Source organism: Telopea speciosissima, chromosome 1, assembly GCF_018873765.1.
Source record: "Telopea speciosissima isolate NSW1024214 ecotype Mountain lineage chromosome 1, Tspe_v1, whole genome shotgun sequence".
In the NCBI taxonomy this organism is placed as follows: Eukaryota; Viridiplantae; Streptophyta; class Magnoliopsida; order Proteales; family Proteaceae; genus Telopea; species Telopea speciosissima.
The window spans coordinates 29,393,547-29,411,505 of NC_057916.1; the positions used below are offsets into that span (position 1 = coordinate 29,393,547).

The 17,959-nt window shown below is 37.2% G+C and overlaps 1 protein-coding gene and 1 long non-coding RNA gene across 3 annotated transcripts; one reads left to right on the top strand and one right to left on the bottom strand.

The window, feature by feature from the left end:
- Positions 1 to 2,234: 2,234 nt before the first annotated feature.
- LOC122663045 (RNA-binding protein 42-like) lies at positions 2,235 to 6,995 on the bottom strand. Of its 2 annotated transcripts, none has more exons than XM_043858754.1 (6): positions 6,664 to 6,995; positions 5,893 to 6,070; positions 4,306 to 4,403; positions 2,698 to 2,794; positions 2,435 to 2,520; positions 2,235 to 2,317 (listed from the first exon to the last, which is right to left on the bottom strand). In XM_043858754.1, exons 1-6 carry the CDS (start codon positions 6,952 to 6,954, stop codon positions 2,261 to 2,263), a joined length of 807 nt encoding a protein of 268 aa, XP_043714689.1. In that variant the 5' UTR covers positions 6,955 to 6,995; the 3' UTR covers positions 2,235 to 2,260. The 2 variants fall into 2 exon arrangements, with proteins under 2 accessions (XP_043714689.1, XP_043714693.1); XM_043858758.1 differs by having other exon boundaries at positions 2,235 to 2,314; positions 6,664 to 6,994.
- Positions 6,996 to 7,414: 419 nt separating this feature from the next.
- On the top strand, positions 7,415 to 12,589 carry LOC122663056. The gene is made up of 3 exons (XR_006333102.1): positions 7,415 to 7,440; positions 10,530 to 10,621; positions 12,091 to 12,589. It is a non-coding gene; the product is annotated as an uncharacterized LOC122663056 (long non-coding RNA).
- The last annotated feature ends 5,370 nt before the right edge of the window (positions 12,590 to 17,959 follow it).

Consider the following 17,959-nt stretch of genomic DNA (forward strand, 5'->3'; position numbering starts at 1 on the left):
AACCTTACTACAATAGCGTCAAGCTGCCTACGTACACCCTACAAAAGATCAAGTCATTACGTAGTTCTGACTAAATAGAAAATATTTAGATTTGGTCCGAAGTTCATTTTAGTACTACAATAGCTAAAATGAAATGATGGGGGTATATATTTTGAAAACCTTAGTTTTGGTTGTACAATAGTTAGAAAAAGGGTTTTTTTTTTTTATCTTTTTGAAATCTCAAATTCAGTGGCGCAACAACTAAATATGGGACATCTCAGCTTTTAGGGAATCCAGAATTTGGCAACGCAACGTCTAAAAGGGAGACATTTTCTAAATATCATTTTGGAAATTTATCATTATAACGATATATAAGTCGATTTTGGGAATAAAATAATTTTAATAATGGAAAAAGAGGATAAATTACCTACCTGTGGCTCCTAGTAATTCTATAGAATTCTCGCATTATCTGGACCTTCTTTGGGAGAATCTGGACTCCGAGGGTATTTTGGTAATCTCCCCTAAATTTCTCTCACTTATCTCTTTTTCTCCCGGGTTTCATGATTTAGAAAACCTTATTTCTTACTTTTCTTCTATGTATTTTCCTCATCTGGAAGGGGCTATTTATAGCCCTTTCCTTTTCAGGAAGTTCATTCGCTGGCAAATATGTTTGCCGACGATCTTGGGTTAAATTCACCACCACTTGGCGAACCCATGCAAGAATTGTCGGTGCATTTTAGTGCAGTGTGCCACAATATTAACCGTAAATTTTGCTAAGAAAATAGTCGAAACTACGTTCAAAGAAGGAATTCTATAAAACCCTAATTTGAGTAATATGATTATCAACTAGAGTTATTTTCGCATCAAAACCTAGGTATGATCCCACAAATGATGGATTTAAACTATTCTAGACTAGTTTGGAAAGACCGAGGGTATCCGAATCACCTTAGGGATAAAACGGTCTTTTGTGGTTCTTAGCCAACCAATGGTTTGATTCAAGCTTTGGTTCCACAGTTCAAGAAATTGGTATCGAATCGACCGTATTGATATTATCAGTACTCGATACCAAATACAATACCATAATATTGTTATGGTGATATCTACTATAGAGAAGATAGAATGGTCCAAAAAACCAAGATATTGATATTTAAAAGAGGATAACAATCCGATCCATTCCAATACGATCAGTCCATTTTGATATAGTTATCGTTATCGACCGATACCGATATTTAAGACCTTACTTTGGTTGTCTTTTCTATAAGAACATCTGAACACATAAGTCATATCTTATTGCACTTATTTGACTTGTTACATTAACAAACCCACCAATGGGTCAAAACTCAGTAAATCTTTAGAATTATTTTAGTAAAAGGAAGGCAAACCCAAATATTCTCTCACGCTTCCCCACTGTAAAGTACTTTTTTTGGTAAGATCCCTACTGTAAAGTACACTAACTGCTCTGGGATGTTTGTCTCCAAATATTCTTTCACTCGTGACTCCACCTTTCATTTTTAGTTTTTTGGATGGTAAAAGTTTCAGCATTCCTTGCTTACAATTTTATGTACAAGTAGATCCAAAGGTCTCCTGCTCTTATGTCTGCTCTTATGTCAAGGTTCAGCACAAATGGAATTAACTAATAGTTATATAGATAATTAAAAAAATTCTATAAATCTGACCTGGGTGTAGGGGTGCAAGTTTGGCCTTGTCGACCAAGCTCGCCATAAGCCTGAACAAGGCCTGGTCTAAAATATCTTGGCCTTGAGGGCAAGTCAAGGCTGGGAATTTCTGGCCCTAAGTCAGGACCGGGCTGGGCCAAGATTGAGCCCAGTCTGACCCAACCCTATCTTCTTCTGTTTCTCCTTCATCTCCTATCTTCTTCTGTTTCTCCTTCATCTCCTAAGGCTGGCCTAGCCACTGCATCTTTTAAAGACCACAACCTGAAATCAAGTGATTTCATGTAATTTCACGCATAATAATAGATATAGTAAGTGAACATTAAAATTGCGAAACAGCTTGATATAAACTAAAATATCCAAACCGAAAAAGAAGGAACATAGCACTATAGTTGTCACACCCCATAGTCAGGGCAAACCAAAAAAGAAGGAACATGCATATTGACTGGTTTGACCAAAAATATCTGAATCCCCCTCCTTCCCTATCTTATATTTATAGGGGAAACAAACTATGATGACCTCCTCAATGAATCACAGCAATACCAAAGAATCTTGGGCATCAATTAGCACATGTTACTTACGTCAATAGGTCCACATGTTCATCAGATTCACTTGTGCAAGATACTCTTCTTTGGCATCTTTGGTTTCTTTTTAGTCTGGTTCTGCCAAGAGAGTAATGGGACATGAAGCCAGTCAGTTGAGATACAAAAAGCCAGTTAATAAGTAGGAAACGAAAAAAATAAAAAATAAAAAAATAAAGTAGTGCACATGTTGGAATCTACCTTTTGCCTCTCCAGAGCTTCATAATCAGTCCTCTCCTTCCAGGTGCTCTTACGAAGTTTGATTGGGCGGTTTCCGACATATTTACCTGCAATGGTTGAGTCATACTAAAGAATGAGAAGGGAGCATAGCTAATATTGTTATTAAATTTGGTTGAGTTGACAGTCCAACTTTCCAATGCCAATTATAAGGCTACCATATGATCATAAATATTAAGCATAAAACTTCAACGAAGAATTGTATTCCAAGTAGAAATATTACTCACCATTAATTTCTTTCAATGCCGCTGCAAGGTCTGAAGGTTTGGCAAAGCTAACAAATCCATAACCTCGGGTTTTGCCAGTCCGCTTATCTCTAACCACCTGCGATTGTCAGAATCATATGTGGATGTAGTTCTCAATAAATGAGAGAGTAAAAAACTCATAAAAACCGAGAGATATTAAAAAGAAAAACCATGTCCAAAGCAAAGTGCCAATGCATTATGGACATACTAATTTCATATGAAAGCTAGATAGAAAGCAAATAATGTATAGAAGAGCACAAGACAATGCAACTCTGCCGGAGTTGGAGAAAGAAATAGAAACCAACAACCATGCAGCTTCACCTTCCCCTCCCCCCACCCCAACAAAAAAAAAGGTCTAGAATAGAAAGATTTTTATTCAGCAACTAAACATTGAATAAAAAATTATAGAAGGGCATGCTGGTAACCACGCCCAGCCAAACAAAACAAGAACTGGCCCAAACCACCAAGAGAAATCCTTAAAAATCTTGGCTCAGAGGTGATGATGCTCCCAAAACAAGTGCAACTGAACTGGAAACTTGAGGAAGATGTACCCTCAAATTCAGCCAAAGGTATGCGCACCAAAAGTACAGGAGTGGAAGATGTTAAGAATAAACCTGTCACTAACTATGATATACTCCTAAACATGAAAGTAATACGAATAGACAAGCAGCTTTATTGTTAACCATTTTAAGTACCAGAGAAGTGGACCATAAAGCCTACAAGCTGACATTAGCTCCTCTCCCTCTCCTACCCACTCTCAATAAATAAATAAAAAATCATAAATAGATTTATTAGATAAGGAAATAGAACATAAATGAGAAATAACAGAGAGGACCATGAGCCAAGAGAAATAACAAAAGAACTAGGTAGCAGATTAATTCCAGAGTAACAGTAAATTGGAGGGTGAAAGTATGGGAATAAACGAGGAACAGGGCTGGAATATAGTTTGCGTTCAAATCTAAACCATGTAAGTAGTATGGATGAAATGGCAGACAACCCCAAGCATATAGTAATATTTCATACAAGAACCCCAAAATGAGGCTGAGAATAAAAAAGTAGGGGTTGACTAGTAACAACTGCTAGAAAGACTGAAGACATATGGAACAAAGAAATAGGGCGCAGTTAAGCATATAGGATATGACAAGGACTAATGTATTTCACAAGTATGCAAAAGAATGAATGTAGTATTAAATCTTGTATCTCTGAATAGATTTAAAACAACTTTGTGTTATACATTTGGAAAGCTAATCAAGCATAAATTAATATTCAACTGCTACTATCAAGGTTTCAGACCTGCCTAATATATTAGGACATCCCAAACTTCATAACTATGCAAATCAGCCACGGAAATACTTACATGATGTTTGACTGGAACAAGTCCTTGTTTCTTCAACATACTTTCATGTTTCACACCTCGCATACTATACACACAATAAGATATTCAACAAATGTGTAGAGAGGCCTTGCTTAAGTACAAAGAATTAAGAAAAACAAGCATCTGAAAGGATATACTACAAGCTTACATCCTCCCAACAAAATTCATTGCAAATGACATGAGATTACGGGAATCAAAGCTTAACAGAGAATTACCCTTGCCATGTTAAAGGAAGGAAATCTTGAAAATGCTTTTGAAAGAACCTCATCATTCACTTCATTACCAAGATCCCCACAAAACAAGCGAAAATCATCTGCAAAATGCCTTGTGCATTAGTGAAATTTAGGGATCCATCAATCAAGAGAAAAGAGACATTAATAAAAAATAAATTATTAGAAGGAAATGCATAATGAAGTCAAACTAGAATCTTAAAGGGTCTTAATGATTATAATGGTAAGTTGGTAATTAAATTAATAAATAGAAAGTGGAACTTAAAAGACCGGTTCAAACTGCTTAAGCAAATGAGCTCTGTATCAAAAAGTGTAGAACTGCATGAGGTAAAATTTAAAATAACATTTTAGTGAGTATTATATTGTCTGATCCAATTTTCTGCCTTGCTGGATGTGGGAACTACAAGTCTTTAGTTAATTATTAATAATTATATCCTTAGTGACTGAATCTTTCTCATAGGGGTGACACTCCTGCTCTCAATCCTTGAGTTCACACACTAAAAGTAAGAATGCACTCTAAAGAAAGTCAGTCTATGGGTTGAAAGTATTGTTATAGCAAACACCAACAAAATCACGAAAAGAAACAAGAATCAAGCAAAAGAACACAGAGATATAACATGGTTCACACACCAGTATGGTGTGATACATCCACGGGCGAAGACGAAGATGATTCACTATGTAAAACGGAGAAAAATTACAATGGAAACTCTCAAGAACACCCAAATCACTGCTGCTGCTCTCTCAGAAACCCTAGAACAAAAACCCCAAAATCTTCCTCTCTCTTTACAATAAAGCGGGTATGGAACATAAATACTCCTCCAGGATCCGGGTCGATCCATCGGGTCAGGTCGATCCGTACCGCGGGTCATTCTTCGAAACGGGTCCAAGAATTCGAGACATACATAACAAGTATGCTTTGAGTAAAATGAAAATTTGACTTGTTCAGATAATTCTAAACATAAAAATCTTATTGGACCATACATTGAGGATGTTTCCATGGTTCACTGCCTTATTATTTTAATCCAATGAAGCTTAGAGCCTGCATGTTTCCACACACACAGACACTCTCAATCTGCTCCCGACTCTAGGTTGTACTTAGTATTGATGCTCCCACTCTCTCTCTTGCTCAGTGTTTTGGGCATTTACGTTATACTGGACTAGGAGAGATAATGAGACTGCAGAAGTCAATTAAGTTTGCTTCTTTCGAAGATTATTGTTGGTGCAAGTTTGTCTCTGAACTTTGAGAGAAAATTCTTAATTTTTGATAAGATCGATTCTTTTCAATGTAATTTGTGATTTCTCAACTAGGCAAAGATCCCTAGTAATGACCATGCCTAGTAGTAATCATGCAGTTAAGCAACCCCATCAACATTCACTGCATTCACTAGCAAAAACATGATCATCTGCATAGCTTGAAAAAGTTGCACAACAGCCTGATTAATCAGGCCTGAGCAAAAGTCAACCACTAACATGTAGTCTGTTTCAATCTGTCTCAACAGGCACATTAGTGAAGGAAATACTTCATTAAAAGAGAATAAAAGTAGTAGAGAATAAGTGGTACACGGATCATACTCTCTGGCCACTCTGCAAGGGTTGGATCATCCCAAGTTTGACCAGCAGCTTTACGAGGTATCACTTTCTTCTTGGTCTCCGACTTGTTCTCAATCTCACTGCTTGCAAGTGCAGCTTTCACACTCTCAAGAGCTTCTGGTGTAATTGTGTGTGCATCCCTCTGAAATAACTGTTGGGCCTGTCTTGGTTGGGAAAAAACAAGAGGCAAAATGTCTACAGCAATTTAATTGCGATTCTGCAAATACAATGTTTCAAGCTATAACACTATGAACCACAATAAATAAATAAATGAACAAATGAAAGTATCCAAGACTCTGGAAGAAAACAAATTCCTAAACCACATACTTGAAAAGGGCTTAATGAACCAGAATTCCCTCAATTGGGGGCCATTGATTCCTGAAACCAAACGTCAGAGAAGCACAAAAGCCAATTTTATTGTTCCAAAAAACCCTGTAAGTAATCTTAGTGACAGTTTCTACATTAAACAATTACCTTTTCTCAGCGTTACAGGCGCTGTAATCAAATGCCATATCTTGGCCAAGGAAGACAATGTCTTTCTAGTCTCGTCAATTACTGGGATTTTGCTAATTTACTAGACCAAGACATAGAATCAGATTCTTGTCCAAATTATGAATTCTATTAGCCATTAGAACATATTTGTTGCTCTTGAGTTCTTCAATATTACAAGAAGCAAAACACATACAAGTCTTAAGATCGACAATGATGTGCATAAAGCCGTAACTTGAAAGAGCAGCGAATCAAATTACTCACCTGCTGATACTGTGGGAGCGAATACACACCGGAGACGACGAGCGCAGGAACCGAATACACAGAAGAGATAACCGGAGCAGGGAGGACTTTGACCGGTGGAGGGATTTGCACCGTCGGAAGTGGAGGAATGTATGGGTTAGGGTACTGCTGGATGGCCATGGGGTCTGATTGTTGAAGGTGAAATGGTAGAGGGAAATAAGAACCGTTCGAGTACGTGAATTGAGAAGATGCAGAAGGGTTCACACCATGTATAGGAATAGCGTTTGAAGTCGAAGCAGATTCAGTCGCCATTAGTAGAAAAAACTTCTTAGAAGTTAGAACTCCAACAATCAAACACGAAATCAGAGCACACTGTTCATGCAGAGAAGAAGGTTAACCTTGAGGCTTCAATAGAAGAACGAGACTGCGAGAAGCAGACGCGAAGCGTAAGAAGTAAGAACCGAAATTACTAGAGAATTCAGCTGTGTTCTAGATTGTGATTCCTGCTAAAAAGCGCCTTAAGCGTACGAAACATCAACCGGGTCGTCCGTCGGTTGGACCGGAGATCGGTTTTCATGTATTTTATTTGGAAAAGGTAAAATTTTCCTGGACTTAACCTTCCGAGCTTATAGACTGTCGGATCCGATTTCCGCGAACCAGTGATTCTTTGTTCTTCCTGCGAAACTTTAAAGAGGTAAATTGCTTTGAAAGTCCGCAAAAATGGTGATGAATTCAAAATCCAGAGGGAAAAAACTCTAAAGAGAGGAGGAGAGAGAAATAGATGAAATCTCATCATCGGTGAAGCCGCTATCTTATTTTGATTTACTTTTTAATGTCTTCTGATTTTTAGAAAAACTTGAACACTGTGTGTTCGAATTACCTGCTTGACTTGGGCAAGAAACGATTTTTCGTATGAGGTTTTGGTTGCAGATGGAATTTGAGTCCATTTCATTTACATGGAAGTTTCTACATTCAAAATGGAAAATTTTTGGGGTTTGATGGTTCTACTTGATAATTTTACTTACAGTAGAGACATGATGCACAGATTGCGTGAACTAGAATAACTTTGTTCTGATTAGAATTATGTTTCTGTGAAGTAATAATTAATAATATGCTATTACTTAATTGGTCGAAGGTTTTTTTTTTTATTTGATGCTTTCCAGCAGTGCTAGAGCTGTGTGTGTCTAGGTTAGATCCATAACAGTTATGATATGTATATATGGTTAATGTGCATGTAGTTCATGCTGCTTTTGAAGGAATTTAAAGCTGAGCAACATGCTGGCTTGTTAATCACTTTGAACCTGAAAGCAATAGCTCTTCGCAATAAATTGGTGAGAGTGAATCGAAAGTGGGGGAAAAAATGATCATATGTGCTTCATTATCTTCAAAGAAGGTGGAAGCTAAATAGCTCATGATCAATTTTGGCATATTAAAGATTTACAATGGACATTTCATTCTTAAACCACTGGTGGAACATTGGCAGTGGCAGTTTTATTGAGGGTCAAGGTCTAGGTTTGGATCTTGTGGAAGAAAGTCTCAGCTATATTTACTTCATTCATTGGATTGCACTGCCATGTTGAAGTGGTGGTTGTATTTCATAGCATGGCTAGATAAGCTCACAATTGAATTTCCAGCCTTATTAGCATCATTTGAGTTTGGAGAGGATGTTCAACCTATTCATGAAATAGCATCTGCCCATTTGTAACGATCATGGAACTGGGCATCACATCATTCCCTTCACCAACACCAACTCAGCCTTTTCCCAACTAAATGGGGTCGGCCACATGGATCCTTGCCCTCCGATCAACTCTATTCGAGGTCATACATGATACAAGGCCTAAACTATGCATTTCTTTCTTCACCAGTTTTCTTAGGGTCATTTTAGGTCTGCCCCTTGTTCTTTTAGTTCCTTCAATCTGAATCAAATCATTCCTCTATATTGGAGCAACCAAAGGCTTCTGTTGAACATGGCCATGCCACCTCAAACGACTTTCTTATAGCTTATCATGTATCGGAGCTACTCCCAAAGCAGCTCTAATATGATCATTCTTTACTTTATGCTTCCTACTTTTGCCACACATCCATCTCAACATAAAAAGCTGTTTTATTATTTATCACTCTCTAGAGTTAGATTTATTTATCTTCTCTTTACCTGACCATCTATTCTGGATATTTATCTTCAGGTTTCAATTCAGCCCTCTATTTTACATTTGCAATTGTATAGCAGTGTAAAGGACAGAACACAAGTGGATAGGGAGGTAAAGTTTTGATCCATCCATTGAAAACAAAAGTAATTGCTTGAGCATTTAATTTCTTACATTTTTTTGTGATCCAATCAATTTTTAAATTAACCTTAACTTGATACTTACTAGAGCTGCATTTCTGTGGAAGTCTGAATATGTAATTGGAGATTGAAGATGACTACCATTTTGTCCTTTGTCCAAATATGAACTGTTTCTTGCATGATGTTTGAATCCTGTGTGTGTGCATATGTGTTAGAAAGAACACTCAACTCAGCCTTATCCCAACTAAATGGGGTTGGCTACAAGGATCCTTTTCTCCAGTCAGTTCTATCAAAGTCATACTTGTTACTAGTCCTAAGCTATGCATGTCTTTCCTCACCACTTCTACTGGAGTCATTTTAGGCCTACCCTTGGCTCTTTTAGCTCCTGCAATCTGAATCAAATCACCCCTCCGTATTGGAGCACTCAAAGGCCTCCGGTGCACATGTCCATGCCACCTCAAACGCTTTTTTCGCATCTTTATCATGTATCGGAGCATAGTTTGAATTTGCAATTGAAATACCGAAATGCGATGAAATATTTCGGTTTCCAAAATGGCATGCAAATCGAGGGGTCTTTAATTTTTTGTTCTTTTTTTTCACCTAATTGGACCCTATTGGACCCTATTTTGGTGTCATTTTGGCGGTGTATTCTGACCATTTTGGTCATTCTAGTGTCATATTTTGTACCATTTCCGTCATTTCGGTGCCATTTCAGTGGTATGTTTTGGTTTGGACTAGGTTTGAAACCCTTGTCAAAACAAAAATCTTGAACCTTGTATTAGAGCCACTCCTAAATTAGCTCTATCTTATTCATTCTTTATTTTATGTTTTTTATTGTCTTGTTGAGTAAGGAAGAGTGAGAAGTAAGATTTGGGGGTTTTTTGTGCTAGGGTTTATGTAAAGAGTTCTTGCTGATCTTTGGGTGTTCTTGAGAGATCTCCACTGTATTTTCTTCCATTACATTGTGAATCATCTTCAGCTTCGCCCATGGACGTAGCACATCATATTGGTATGTGAACCACATTAAATCTCTGTGTCATCTTTGCTTTGTTTTGTTTCTTCGTGTTTTTTGGTGTTTGCATTAACAGAAAATACCAAAAGAATATTAGTACAATGGGCCATATGATGGAGTTAGACCACCAAATTTGACATTTGGCTAATCTAGAGTGGACCCTACCTATCCATAAGACTGGAACTTTCTGAATCATGTGCCACATTGCACTAATCAGGTTGGCCACCTTTTCACTTCAATATATATTATCTGTATTTGACTTATGGTGCAATTGCATTTAATTTAATGAAGAAAAGGGTAAATGAGAACAGCACTCTTACTTTTATTCTTTTATGAACTGCATTTTCAAAAGAATTATTGGGCTAGCTGGCTGCAGATTATTGCTTCTTTCAATTGCGACTCCCCTTCTGCTTAAGAGAGCTAGTTTATGTTTGTTCATGATCTTTTTAATTTGATTGATAATATTTTATGGATGAAACTTTGAAAATTATATCATTTGAAAAATGGAATGGTATGAGGAATTTAAGTGTGTATGAGAAAACTTCATCCACCTGTTTTAATATTTACTGGTCTTTGTTTTTATTTTTACAGTTTTGGTACTCTTTGCTGCATCTTCACTCTAATCATTTTGTGGAAAGGTGAAAGATGACCAGATCTTTCTCTTGATTAATGCTGGTTTCCTTGTAAGTTGACTGAAATTTCTATCCATTCATTTCTCCTTTTTGTTGTATTCATGATTCATTTTCACTATGTAGGAATGGCCATGTATTATTTTTAGAATTTCATTTAATAATCTGTTTGTTTTGATCTTTGCTTGTTTTAGTTCCTCATTCATGTTGATTCACCAGTTACTTGGCGACAGAATTTTGTTGTGTAGGGGGTGGGATTTTAATACTGTCATATTAGAATTTGGTAACTTTTGAAATCTTTAGCCTCACTGAAGACTTCTTTTGCCATTGTAATGGTGAAAGAAATGATTTGCATGCTCTATATTCTTCTCTTATTTTTGATTTTACACTTCTTATTGAAAAGTAGTTGAAAAGAGAGGGTTTGAGAAGAATAGATTGGCTTGTCTAGATGACAGAGGCCATTACTTTATTTATAACTTGAGAATATTACAAAAAAAGGAATGATTTACTCAATCCCAATCTAGCACGTTTAACATGTGTGTAATGAACCTAGACACTACAATGAATCTGGTTACATTACACACATTACCAAAAGAACCAAACCAACAGCCGAACCAGTTAGGGAACCGGTCTACACTTCAACAGAAGTCTGACTCATCTTTTATTAACACATTTTGGCTCTCATCTTTTATTAACATATTTAGGCTCCTGACTACAGGGACAAACTTTAACAGATCTAGGAATGACTGTCAATAAAAGTATTCATCTAGAGGTCGATGTTTAATTTGGCGATTTATATATCTTTAACCAAGGATTGATTTTCTGATAATATTATAAATGAGATTTATTACATGGTTTGAATCCTCCTGGGTCTTGATATTATTGTCTCACATATCATCCAGTTGAGTAGGGTCCCAAAAGAGTCCTGAAAACATTCTCAAAATGGACCCCCAGGGGGTTTCCCTGAGAGAAGCTTGGTATTCATTGTTTCTCTTTTCTTCCTTTTCCTTTTAAATAGTAAACCAATAACCAATTCAAATTCAAGGAGGACAAGGTAGCTATGTGGGCTTATGTCAAACCTCTTGAAATGTTTGACGGATTCATTTTTGCTCGGGCTTTTAACTCCAGGCTAGAAGATGATCGTTGATTAAGCCATTTCACTTTCAATTGTTGTCTTGCAAAGGAGTGTCTCTGAACGGGCATGTGGGGGCTGTAGATGGACTAACCTGCAATTCTGTGCAGTGACCAGTTACTGCCACCTGCAATTGACATGCAAATCAGCAATTAATCAGTAGTGGATCATGAAAATTAGGAAAGTGCAACTTAGAGGTGATCTTATGTAACCTCCATGATGAATTTTATTCCTCTTATTTTCTTAATTATTATTTTCATTAGAGGAATGCTGTTGATTGTTTGCTCACATTTTTATAATTCCACACAGTTCCAGAGAAGGATAATATTTCACTTTTTTGTGTCGGTTACCAATCTGTTCCTATTGTGATGTTTCTGTATTTTTTTTGTAGACTCGCCAGCTAATTGATTCAAACATATACTAGTTTGCTATTCCAAGTATTGGCTCAGTACTCGAGGTCTTTCACAGGTAAATTATCTTATGGTTTTGCCTTTTTAAAATTTGATGTATGATCCCTTAGTAACTTATTACATTTGGCTTTTTGTTGGCTAGATACAAATATGTGTGAAAGTTAACATGCACTGCCCCTTCAAATAAATGAGGATCAGACGTTTGGATACTCAAGTCATTAAGATGATGCTCCCTCTAATGAAAACTGAACCCAATGTCTGTTGAATTGAGAGTCCGAGCCAAAAAAAAAAAAAAAAAAAAGATTTGCTTTAGTTGCAATTTGGTCCTTTTTACCCCTTGTTCAGGTCCTGATTTTGTTACCTAGTACATGTGATTTTCTTTATGTCTATTCAATTGTCATTTCATGTCTATGCAAGTACTCAGGACTTCAGGAGTACAAGCTCTTGCCATGTAACTAGAACGTTACTATGTTTCATTTTCTGGCCTTTTGCACATATGTTGATCCATGTCAATACTGGATACTTCTGTGTTCGTCATCCCCACCCCCTCTCCCCTCCCAAAAAAAAATTTAAAAATTAAAATAAAGAATAAATAAAGGAAATAACAAAAGAATGAGGGGGAGCAACAAGAGGGACGGAGAGGTTTCCCATGAAAAGAAGAGAAAAAACTTTGCAGAAGCAAAGTTCTAGCCACACGGGTGGTTGCCTACAGGAAAAAAAACTAATTAATATGTAAAATTACAGTTGCCATGTCACAAATGTACTTGTTGCTTGTAGTCTTTATATAAAAGCCAACATCTACTGGTGATTTTTAGGATACTTTATTTCCATTTCTTGATTGTGAAGCATCTTAGTTATTCTTTCAGGGAAGAAAAGAGCTCCTATCATTGCTTAACCATAGGAAATACAAAGAAACGCTGCTTTCTCCTTGTGAGAATGAGCTCCTTTGCATGTTTCCACTTGATATGTGATTTCCTCTTCGGGATCTAATTGGCTCTGGGCACCTGAAAACATTCCAGACCTCTCTGGTTGTTCGGGTCTCTAAGGATTAAGGATAGAAGGTTTTTTTCTCGGAAATTTACACGTACCTCCCCTGAGGTATCAACTAATTACCGATTCACCCATGATGTTTCACTATTTACAGGTACCTCCCCTACTTTCCAAAATATTGAATAAGTTAATCCAGTCCGTTAGTTGTTCCGTTAGTTGCGAAAGGTAAGAGTATTTTAGACATTCTATGACCAATATACCCTTGATAGGGTAGAATGACATTATTGTCCTCTTCTTCATTCTTCTTCATCGTCTTCCATTATTTCCCTTATTTCTGCTCTTGAAGAACTCTAGCGGCAGAAAACCATCCATGGCCACACCGTCATAGTTGATTTGATTTCACTTTCTTTTTATATTTTCCCCCTATTTTCCCACTACCAAGATTTCAGATGTAAATGGTTGTAAAACAGAAAACTAGAAAGTAATCCATCATCTCATCTGATTCCCTCACATTCACAGGAGCCGTTCTTTCCTATTCGGTAATTAGGAGCGAGTAAAACCAGGGTCTCTCTCTCTCTCTCTCCCCTTGTGCGCTCGAGGCTACTGATTACCCACCACTAAAGAACGGAAGAAACAAAGAGGAGCCTTTTCACTGTTTAGATCGGACAGCCTCAGCTATGCTTCCCACCGTCCAATCCTTCTCTCTTTTATTCGCTTTCCTTTTCGTCGTCTCTCTGGCTTTCACTTCCGAGTCTGATCAGAAGGTAATGTTTCAGACTTCACCAACTCTTCCTGAACCCTAATTATCTCACTCTCTGAGGAAATTCGTGTCATGGGTCGTGGATCTTTTTATTCGATTTGGTATTTCCGCACTTGCTTATCCATTACATTAGATCTGCAAGGTCGTTTATGTGGAGAGGCTTGAATTTCTGCCATCTTTGGTGATTTCTGGGCATACTCTATTGTTCGGCTGGGTTCATACAATCTAGAGTTAGTGCTCTTTGTCGCTGGTTCAAGATTGCAGCTTGGGGACACTTCTTGGTATTTGGAGCTTCTGATGTAGTTCTTTGTGTTTTGGACTAATATGAGGTCTTAGTCAGGGAATTGAACTCAGTGGTGTTGTTTGATTAGGGAATGGGGATCTATGGTTTGATTTCTTAGGTTGGAAAGGGAGGATTATGGTTTTATTTCTTAGGTTGGGAAATTCATTGTGGATCCATTACAGAATGATAATTTGTTTGGGTTAAATGGCGTTGGATTCATTTTATGGATTATTTCTCAGATCATTATCTGCATTTTCTGTTGCTGATCGTGTAATGAGTACTTTATAGCGCGAGTGGGTTTGCAGAGTGTATATCAGCGTCACAGCCGGTGTTCTTCCATTTTTAAATAGATCTATACTAAAGCCAAGAAAACCCCTTAAAATTGAATACAACCATGGCAATATTTCTGCAATGAAGGAAGATGACAGTGCTAGATCAGATTAGGAGTGTGAGAACCAGGAAGAAGAAGAAGATGATGACGATGAGGAAGAATGAAGAAGAGGACAATAATGTCTATCTACCCTAGCAAGGGTATATTGGTCATAAAATATCTAAAATACTCTTACCGTTTGCAATTAACGAAACAACTAACGGACTGGATTAACTTATTCAATATTTTGGAAAGTAGGGGAGGTACGTGTAAATAGTGAAACATCATGAGTGAATCGGTAATTAGTCAATACCTCAGGGAGAGGTACGTGTAAATTTCCCTTCTTTTTTTTTTTTTTGGGGGGGGGGGGTGGTTTGTTTCCTGATGACTGCCAGAAATCATTTATCTGGATTCAGTTGGACAGTTAACAAAAAATTCAGGAAGCATGTAGCAGTAGAAACTAATGCCAGATGATGGGGTCTACATCTGGAACAGCATTTTGTATTTTGTCTTTTGTCTTTTGTCTTCTACATATTTATCTGTTCATTTATTTGTTGTCTGGTGTTTGAGCAGCTTTATCATACATGCTCCTATAATGAGAAAATAAAATATCACTAGTGTGGTCACCACAATGTGACTGTGGGATGCTAAAACTTAAAAAAGAAAATTTTACAAGTGTGCAATGTAAAAACTATGTTCTTGCAGAGACCAAGCATCAGTTGACTCTTGCATTAAGTTATCTTTGTTTCCTTTTTCTCCCAATAGTTTGAACCTTGTCTTTATTCTTTTATTGAATTTTTTTTTATTAGTAGCCATGAAATATGTTGAAGAGGATATGAATGTGGGAAAATTATATGCAAGCCTCAAAAAATGGGGCTTATCAGACTCTAGCCAACTGTGAGAAGTGTTAACAGGGGCATGGTCCAAATGATAGCCATCAGCAGAACATTAAAAGCTTTAGTCATTTGGTTATTGTTTCATTTCTTCTGTTTTCAGCAGATGAGTATGGAGAAGTGACCTTATGGTTGTGGTATCAGTTTGGTTCTGGCCACTAAACCAATTGAGTTACTGGCTTTAAGAAATCTCCAAAGCAGGTCTGACTATTTTTTCCCCCTTCATCTAACTAGATCAGTGATGGTGGGGGGATTGAGGTTTTTTAATTAGAGCTATTAATAGATCAAATCTTGATTCTGCTCCCACTAGAATTCAATACAATAAAGATGGATTAAGGTTTACCCTGATGCTATTCAATTATTATCTGCTCTAATTGTAATAACCTTGTTTATAATTAGACCAAATATAGATATACCAGTACTATTATACCTTTTTCTTTGGGTGGGAGAGGGGGGGGGGGGAGGGGTTGTAAATTTCTCAGTGCATTAAAATGGGCCTGTTAAAGGTAAAAGTGGTTTGGGTTTAATCAAATAGAGTACTTCACTAAACTGTGTTGGACTAACAGCAGTTGCTATAAGTGCGTTAGGATGTAAATGGGCCTAGTAAAGCTAAAGCTGGTTTTAACTAGATTTAATTATTGTCACACTTTATTTTTCATATATTTATTTAAGTAATTTTTTTTCAGGGAGTGTAGCATACACCAGCACACTCATGTGTCTATACCTCTCCTCCTCAAAACAAGGGGGTAGAGCCGTAGAGGTGTCTTTTCACATGAGGAGGAGAGAGATAGACTCATGGGAATGGTGGCGTAGGCCACACTCCCGGATAGAGTTTTTTTCCATTTATTTAATTAATTTATGGGAAATTTACACATACCACCCCTGAGGTTTGACGAAAAGATATTTTCACCCCCCAGTTTTGGAAAATTTGGCGTACCCCCCTAAGGTTTCAAATGGTAACAAATAAGTTCATTCCGTCAGTTCATGACTAACATTGTTAAAAATTAGACTTGAATTGACGGAATTGCCCTTCTAAGAAAACCCAAAAAAAAAAAAAGGTGAATGGACAAAATTACCCTTACAAAGGAAAAAAAAAAAAAAAACCTGCAACTCATTGGGGAAGATGAGTTGCAGGTTTCAAAACCATAAGGGTTTTTCTTTTGTTTCTGTAATTATGATTAAGAGAAAAAAAAGGAGTGGGTTTTAAACTGGAAAACCCTAGGCAATTGGGTTTCAAATAAGAGTGGAAATGCGTGAGAAACTTGCTATTCCGGAAGCAGAATGGTCACGGGCCATTGGAGTGTTCTGTGGCTTGAACCACATAGAAGAGGCTGTTGTTCTTACTACTTGGAACAGAATGGAAATATAGGTGATAATCTTTTGGATCTAAATCTGTTCTCCCAAGTAGGATCGATTTCCTGAAAGTGAATCCAGGACATTGCTTCGATTCCCCTTCGAAGATCCCCGTAGTTGGAAAATCATGCGCCCCAAAACTAAAATCAAAACTAAAACTCTATACCCACTAGATCTGGATTAGACATGGGAAAAATAACCAGAAAAACTCATGAATTATTTTGAAAGAACATTTAACTTAAACATAGTTTTTTAATAAAGTACACACACTCGGATAAAGAAGTGAAAATATTTAGAATGGAGAAAATGTTGACCTTGAACACCGGAGTGGTAGACGTCGAGGCCGAACCAGTAGGCATAGCCATTGATAGGAGTGAGGTTGTAGACATTGAGATATACAGGGACAGATCCGGTTTTCCTTTTCTCAGAGAGGACTCTTCTGAACATTTTTCAATTCCTCTGAGAATAATATTCGAGCAGCGAATAAGAAGAGAGAGAGAGAGAACCCTGTGAGTATAGCTCAGCAAACAAAACTAGAATCATTCCATGGACTCACGCTCGAGCTCTTCTTCTTCTTTGTACTATTCCGACGCCATTGCTTTGTATGGGCATCAAAGGAAAGACAGGGAGTGATGGTGAACAAATCAGAGTTTAGGGTTAGGGTTTGAGGGTGGAGCAGAGAGGGATGGTGAAGATGGTGATGATTCGGTTTAAGCAAAGAGGTTGAAGAGGAGTGATTGAGTGGCAAACGTTTTAACGAATCAATGGGGTGCTGGATGGTTGCAACTCATCTTCCCCAATCGATTTTGGGGACGATGAGTTGTAGGTTTTGGTTTTTTTTTTTTTTTTGGTTCTTCTCAGAAGGGCAATTCCGTCAGTTCAAGTCTAATTTTTAACAATGTTAATCATGAACTGACGGAATGGGCTTATTTATTACCGTTTGCAAACCTCAAGGGGGTATGCAAAATTTCCAAAACTGGGGGATGAAAATATCCTTTCATCAAACCTCAGGGGTGGTATGTGTAAATTTTCCTTAATTTATTAATGTTTTTTTTTTTCCTGTGGTATTTTTTCCATGATATAGAAACCAAATAACGGAAGTGAGATTATCTTGTATCTGGTTCCACTTTGAGCTTGTAATGAACAAGTCTGAGCTTCGTAATTGTATATATATCCTTAGAGTTAAAAAAAAAAACTGTGT